Genomic DNA, 8024 nt, shown 5'->3' on the forward strand with positions numbered 1-8024 from the left:
AGATCCATCATCCATTAACTGTTGGTCACTCCATTAAAAACCGACAACTGTACTCTTTTCACTACAGATATATTTCCGTGTCACAACCAATCAACAGTATGATGACCTTTCACAAATCGTTCGTAAGTACATCTAGGTCAATTTACTGTTTTGCCCCTGTAGTTACATCTAACTCCTTAAGTACCACTGATTCCTCTAATAAACAATAAGTCATAGTCCTACTATGACTGAGTCCTCTCTTCCAAAGAGAGAGTGTGGTCATTATGTTCAAAACCCGAAATCAGTCCTTAAGGGAGCAATTTATCTACTTACCCTTGTTTCGGGGAAGGAGTGAATTCCGTCTTGCGTAGCTGAGTTCCCAACTCCCCAATCAGACGAATCTCCAAAAAGATAGGCTTGTTGAGTTGGCAATCTGGTCACTCTCACCCATACTAATTAGAGGATCGCCCTCATAGGCAGAAGTTCTCAACTCGCTTAGGATTAAGGTCATGTCACCTATGGTCATTTTAGTGAAATGTAAGTCTCAATTATCAACAACTAAGTCTCAATTATCAACAACATTATATAAAGAGACTAAGTCTCAATTATCAACAACATTATATAAAGAGACTAATCATTTCGTGGTTCGGTCTTATACAAACTCTTTGTATAGGATACCCCGTTTGCATGTCTCCACATGAATGGTCAGGATCAAACCATTTGTAGCACTTTACAACACTGGTAATATCTACAAAGCGGGCCATATCCGTAGTATCACTAGGATAAGGTATCTCTCCTTTATCCTTATAATATAGACCATTTAGGTTATTACTTAAGGCAATTCACTCGTATGTCTCACATACATGCTTAAGTTACATGAAATAACCAAGGATCTTAGTTTATTAGAGTCGAGTAAATGCAAATAAAATAACAATGTGTACAAAATGTTTACAAACTACGAGACCACCGAGAGAATTAGGACACAAATTCCAACACTTTTATGATGACTATTCTTATTTTGAAACTTTTTAATTTAATAATTCTACCCATCCTTGTGTTGAATAAAGTATGGATTGCAATTTTTTTTTTTTTAACTTTTAAAGTTTTCTCTTTTAATTTTTAAGGGTTTTTTTTTTTTTTTTTGGGATGATGAACAACAATTACCCACTACATTTCTTGCAGGAATAAAGTTAAATAAAATGGGAAATCAAAGAGAAATCAAGCTTTTGATACCTAATTTTTCTCCATAAATTTCATCATCATCATCATCATATTCTTCTTCTTGTTGCTCTATGTTTTTACTCTATCTTATTCTTAAACAATTTCACTTTCAATTCCTTCAAATTTGGAGGATCATCAAAGAACAAATCTCTAATTTTCACTATTTCTTGCCATAAAATGTTTAAAAAAAATTTCAATTTTTTTTTTTTTGTTATGTATTACATATTATTCAACTACATATATAATTTTCAAATATTATTAACACTCATTTGATATGTGAATTCAATTAGAATAAAATATATTTTACAAATTTCTATGCATAAATATTACAGTTAATGTAAACAAGATATTATTATTTGTATAATCAACAACCCTACAACATACTTTAACCATTATCGGTCTTATAATAGTTGAAAGTGATTGTCGAAGTTGATTTTCGCTGAAATTTGTAGTTGGAGGTAGTTGTCGGAGCCTAGAGTTAGACTCATGAAGGTGATATTGGAGTTGGCCGTCAGAGTTTGTTGTCAAAGGTGATTCTCAGAGCTCAAAGTTAGTCGTGCGAAGGTGGTCATCGAAGTTGATTATTGAAGATGATTTTCGTCGGAGTTTGTAGTTGGAGGTGGTTGTCGGAGCTCGAAGTTGGTTCCGTGAAAGTGATATTGGAATTGGTTGCTGAAGTTTCATCGTCGGAGGCGGTTGTTGAAGGCTAGAGTTAGTCGTTGGAGTTGTTCGCTCAAAGGTGGTCATCGAAGATGATTTTCTTTGGAGCTTGTAGTCGGAGGTGGCCATTGGAGTTTTGTCATCGGAGGTGATTGCCGGAGCCCAAAATTAGTCGCAGAATTTGGATCGCCAGAGTTGTTATTGGAGGTGGTTGCCAAAGCCTGAAATTGGTCGTTGGAGTTGGTTGCGGAAGTGGTTGTTGGAGCCCGAAGTTAGTTCCCAGCTTGTGGCAGCAATAGTTGCCAATAGTGGCCGATGAGTGGAGTCATTGAAAACATTGGAAGAATGGAGAGCTGTGGGTAAGTTGATAAATCCAATGCAATTACTTTAAAATTAAAATATGTATTATATGTAATGTATTATAAGTTAAATTAAGTTAAATTCCAAGTTTGGTCTATATGGTGTGGATAAAGTTAAAAGTTAGTCTATATACTTTTAAAATTTAGAATTTAGTTCCTACGGTTTGATATAACTACAATCCCTATGGTTTATTAAATCCTTTCTAAATAGTCCATACATTAGGGACCATGTATTATGAAGCTTTTATCAAAATCATATGGATAAATTCGAATTATAAACCACAAGACCTAAATTTTAACTTATTTCATATCATAGGTATCAAAGTTTCAAATTTTTCTATAAATTATATAATATTATAAAACAATAATTATACAATTTAAACATAAAACATGTTCATCAATAAATTAATCATAATTTATTGTCAACTAATATTTAATGTTAACTACTGTTGGTTTATACTTTTTAAATTTGAATAAAATTTTGAATTCTACTACCAAATATAGATGGGAAAATATGAAATCTAAATCTATTTTCATTTAGTTCATTGTTTTGAAATTTCCATTTTCAGATTATTTACCAAATAGATCAGAAATTATTTCAAATGGTAAAACTGTTGAAAATATTTACAAGATATAATAAATTTTTCGAATTATCAATGATAGACGTTGATAGACACGGATAGATTTTTATCAGTATCTATCAATATCACTGATACACTTTTATCAGCCTATCATTTTAAAATTTTACTATATTTTGTAAATATTTTGATTTGTCTTTCTGTATTTAAAAACAACCCAGGATCATAATTGTTTTATTTATTTGTTTATTTTTCACATTCACCACCTTCTCTACGGAGGCGAAAGAGATCGAAGGCCTTGAAAGCCCACTTTCCTTTCAGGTTTTAACTTCACCGCATTTCTTCTCTCTTCTAGTCTTCTTCCTTCCCTCATATCCTACTCCCCAGCTCCCCAACAATGGCGTTTTTCCTCAACAAAACCACTCTTGCCTCTCATTTCCGATCTCAATCCCAGGTTCTTTCTCTTTCAATCGCCTCTTTTTTAATCGTTCTTTCGTTCTTTCATTCAATCTTTTGAGCTTTTGATTGATCGATAGGTGGATCCTTCGTCACTCTCGCGCCGTGGATTCCACGTCGAACCAGGGGCTCGTGAAAAGGCTGTAAGCATATCTGACTTCTTCTTGTTATTTTCTATCTTTAATTCTCATTGTAGCGGTTTGGATTGTTACTTCTTTATATAGCTCACAGCAGCTCCATTAAGTTTATTGATATCTCGTAGATACGTGTTCAATTGTTCTCGTATGATTGTCTATTTAGTTCCTTAGCTTTATTGTATTTAAAGCTTGCGACGCCAGTATGGATGGAACCTTTTCGAAGCTGTTCAGATCAAACTGCTTGAACTTTGTATTTAGGTCCATGAAATTGACGGCTGCTGTTTTCTACACTAATCTGTTACCATGCTATGGCATGAAACCTTGGTGAAATTTGTTAGGTTTCTTGCATTAGTGAATGTTACGGGTTTTCTTTGCATGCGTGCTCTCAAACTCCGCTAGTATAAATTCCAGACCGATATTTGGAACTATTTTCGAAAATATTTTTTCCTTGCATTTCGCTAAGGACTATCCTCTTCATGTGGATAAGTTAACACGTCTACCAAATTGTTGGTTCACCTCTTGTAGTTTGTTGATGATGTTTAGTTGCTGTGTATGTGATTGCAATGTTTTATTGCTGCATTGAGTTTTAATATGTTGAATGTCTGGCAGTTATTAGCTGAGGACCCTTCTCTAAGGCGGTTCAAATCACACAAGAAAGGTGTCTCTCGAATCAAAAGAATTGGAGATATACTGACCATTGTGGTTGTTGCAGGTATATGTCCGTTTTTCTCTTGTCCTGTGGAGTCCCAGCTCTGCTATTTGCTATTATACCTACATTGATGTAAATGGTGTGTGTGGATGGATTTTTTGGATGGTCTATGTCCCTATGTTGTTACAAGAATGTCACATCTTTATGTCTTAGAGGTGAAAATTGGCTTCAGGCATTCTGAATGAAAACGAGCATATGCTTGTTCTTCGGTTAATTCTTAGTAATACGTTAGCTGGAAAGTATCTTAGGTAAACTTAGAATAGAAAATAATAGTTACTGAAATGGAAGAAAGGGGTAGCAGCTTGTATGGTGTGTTTTTAGTAGTTTTGTTGGGTATCAATGTCTGCAAAAGAAGAAACTTGAGATTCAAATTTAGAACGAAATGGTATTTGGTTAAATAAACGGGGATGTTTAAGTTGATTGAAATTTTGGATTTATCTTATAAGAATTTTTACTGATATGAGGATTTTGGATTTAGTACTAACATTCATTCAAACTTGCCATGCTGTTGGCCAAATTAGGTTCAGGTTCCCTAATTTTAGGATAGTAGTAACTGCCTGATTTTTATTAGTTCCATTTAGACTTTAGTAGCCTCATCCTTGAGTTCTATCTACAGATGTTATAGGTGATACAGCTAGCTAATAACTGGTCGATTGAAAGACTAAGTAGTTATATTTCCTGTTTATTCAAGTATCATGATGATAAGTATTGTGATGATACTTGGTCGTAGTCATTGGATCAAGTGGTAAGTACACATACAAGTTACTTAATTTCTTCACAATTTTGATTTTCTTTACAAAATGTTTCTGTTGAATGATACCGGTGACTTTTATGTTAAAATTTTTCATCCAAAACAATGAGTTAAAATTATCTAATGACCATCCTTAAGTTTTTTGACGTCCAGATTATGGTATAATTTTTCCATTAAACTGTATATGGCACAATGACCTTGGGGGTTGAAATACTGCCCTCTGAACTTAATGATTAGATGGACGCCAAAAATGACCGATGACCCTCCCCCGCAGTCCGTGTACCCTCTCCCTCTCCTTGTTCCTTGTCCTCTTCTTCATCTTCTGTATCCTTGACTTTTAGTTTGTCTGGAAGTTCCTACAAATCTTGAGCTTTTCATTCCCTGAAAAATGGAAGAGGAAGAATGAAGAATACAATGAGATCTTATAACAAACCGGATAAGAATCTCGTAAAACTCTCCTTAAAAAGAAGAGCAAAAAAAAAAAAAGCTCTTCCAGACAATGTTCACCTGAGCTCTTCAAAAGATTCTTCTCTTTCTTTCTTCCTAGTTCCTGGATTCTCAACAAATTGCTTTTTTTAATAGAATCAACCACTTTTACTGAGAATAAATAAAAGAATAAAAGGACATACCAAAAAAAAAAAAAAAAAAAGAAACAAGCCATCAAAACACGTTCCAATTAAGTAAAATGTTACCAAGAGAATAATTATAAAAAAGCTTAAACCGAAGCCCAAAGAGACACATGATACCTCGCTAAGGACCAAGCCTCACAAGGGTCCCTATCCCTACCTCTGGACACCCTATAGCTCCTCTTCCCCCAAATATCCTTCATACCCCGACAAACCACAAAAAACGGCATTTCTCTCTAAAAGGCGGATAGAGAAGGAACTCCCTGATCATCGTATGAACATCCCTTTGGCCGGCAATCCGAACATCAAACTCCTGCAAGAAGCAACTCCAAACAGCCTATGCATGTGACAGTCCCAAAGGAGATGATCCAGGTCTTCCTCCACCTTCCAACAAAGAATACAGCAAAAATGCCTCATCGGCGAGGTCATCTTCCTAGTATGCCTATCTAAGCCGTTCACCGGCCAAGCAGAACTTGCCAAGTAAAGAACCTGATTCTCAACAAATTGCTGAAACTTGCATAACTATAATGAATATGATCTTGGTTGCCAATGATGCTGATTGCCTCCATATGACTTGGGGTAAGCACTCAATAATTCTGCAGAACCCCAATCAGGTTATAGTTTACTTCCATTGAAGTGTTCAAGAGACCAACATCTAATCCTCCTCCAATGAGTTTTCACCGAGAACTCACCTTAGGATGTATGTATGCATGCATGTATATATGTGTATGTATATATGTGTTTCAAAGTCAGTCATGAGTGTCCATTATTCTGCGAAGCAGCAAGGAAATGAAGACCACCTCCAAATTCCATATCTTATCCACCAACTAAATAGGCAACTCTGCGTTTCCTGAGTTTGATTCGGCAAAGTTGATATTAGCTTTCCAAACTCCAAATGCCAGTGCCCTCATCTCCAAAAACATTAGTCTCTTTAATTTTATTCAGCAAAGATGCCAGCTTCTATATCATTCAACTTTCTCCAAAAATGGCAATTCAAATTGGTAGAAAATGAACAGTTTCACTGTAAGTTCAGTGAAGTGTGAAATTTACAGACGTTGGCAATATTTTTTGTGCTGTGGCTAAATCAACTGAGTTCGTACACGAACATTTGATCTGCCCCACAAATTTTATTTCCATGAGTAGAATGTGGAAACTGAAGCTTATCTCATTAATTTTTTTATGGTGTAGTTAATTTTTCCATCGGCCAAAGGATTGAGAAGCTTCACATTTTCACGAGGCTGCCTGATGTGTGAATTGGCATGATGCTGCAAAATATCTTTGATTTTTTTTTTTGGCTGTTTCTATGTTCCGAGTTCTCCCATGGTCATTATAAGTCTTTTCCTCCTTTATTTTAATTTCTGCAATGTTTCTATGTTCCGAGCACTCCCATGGTCATTAGAAATAAAATTATTCATTATCAAAATGGATATAAAAAAAATGGGAGAGATGGGATATATCCTGATGTAGGAAGAATAGGGTTTATTGGGTGGTATTCTATGTTAATTTTCCATGGAGACTATTGATTATACTTTTTTTATTTATCATTATGTAATATGTTCAATATAGGATGGTGCTTCCAGTTCTTCCTGAAAATACTTTGGTTAGGAGGTTAAGTGGAAAACCTTGGGAATGAATGCGTCGAGATCTGTTTTGGTGGGTCACTTGTTTAGAAAGAAATGACAGAATTTCTGAACACAACATGCATTGAAATTCTAGAGAAATATGATGGAGAAATTGGAGAGAATGTAAGGCCTACAGCCTTCCTATGGTCGAAGTCTTACAAATATTTTGATAATTCATCCTCTTTCGGTCAATGGGACTTTTTTTTCCCGTCTCCCCATGTTTGATGGTAGAAAGATCATCTCTTTGTATCTCTTTCACTTTTCTGCGTCTCTTATTTCCCCACCCCCAAAATAAATAGATAAAACTTTGATCTTTGTTATTATATTTTTCAGGAGGTTGCTATGAAATCTATGTGAAAGCAACCATGCGAGAAGAAGCTCGGCAGCAGGCAAAGACAGCTAGCGGAAGTACATGAAGGAATTTATATCCAGTGGCCATTAAATCTGGCAAAAGTCTTTAAATGCTTTTCATTTGTGTGCTAAAATAAAAGGTTTGTGAAGCACCAAGTTCTATTTGCCCAATTTCTGGTAGGTTTTAATCGTCAATAATTTCTTCTTTGTACCCATCATTTTCTAACATCTTAAGGGATATCAGAGTGCATTTCTATCGTTGTGAGCACATTTTATGAAGCTTACATTGCCTGCTTTTAAGCTCGAAATACAACTTTACATGGTGGGGAAAATATTGGATTTTTAATTTAGAGAAATTGCAAGGAGTGACTAGAATTGGAGGTCCATTTTTATCTATTAATATTTTATTAAATTTGGCGAGGTCTAGATTGATAGATTTGATTTGGGTGGTTTAATTTTTGGTGGAGATTCTATTTAAACAAGGTGTATTATCTTTTCCTTTTTTTTTTCTCAGCATAAATTTATTCGTTTAGCTATTTTTGCAAGGGAAAATTCGATTAAACATGTTTTAGAAC

General features: G+C 34.9%; 1 protein-coding gene across 1 annotated transcript; it reads left to right on the plus strand.

The window, feature by feature from the left end:
- The first annotated feature begins 3025 nt into the window (after positions 1 to 3025).
- LOC120071913 (succinate dehydrogenase subunit 7A, mitochondrial-like) lies at positions 3026 to 7719 on the plus strand. Its single transcript, XM_039024339.2, has 4 exons — positions 3026 to 3251; positions 3334 to 3396; positions 4000 to 4102; positions 7432 to 7719. Exons 1-4 carry the CDS (start codon positions 3195 to 3197, stop codon positions 7512 to 7514), a joined length of 306 nt encoding a protein of 101 aa, XP_038880267.1. The 5' UTR covers positions 3026 to 3194; the 3' UTR covers positions 7515 to 7719.
- Positions 7720 to 8024: the final 305 nt, after the last annotated feature.

Source organism: Benincasa hispida, chromosome 2, assembly GCF_027475165.1.
Source record: "Benincasa hispida cultivar pf3 chromosome 2, pf3_genome.v1.1, whole genome shotgun sequence".
Taxonomy (NCBI): domain Eukaryota; kingdom Viridiplantae; phylum Streptophyta; class Magnoliopsida; order Cucurbitales; family Cucurbitaceae; genus Benincasa; species Benincasa hispida.

Bases quoted from the DNA above. Each gene is read 5' to 3' on its own strand.
- LOC120071913 (XM_039024339.2), top strand. From the start codon at position 3,195: ATGGCGTTTTTCCTCAACAAAACCACTCTTGCCTCTCATTTCCGATCT. The intron at 3,252-3,333 runs GTTCTTTCTCTT...ATTGATCGATAG, and splicing joins ATTTCCGATCTCAATCCCAG to GTGGATCCTTCGTCACTCTC. The intron at 3,397-3,999 runs GTAAGCATATCT...AATGTCTGGCAG, and splicing joins CAGGGGCTCGTGAAAAGGCT to TTATTAGCTGAGGACCCTTC.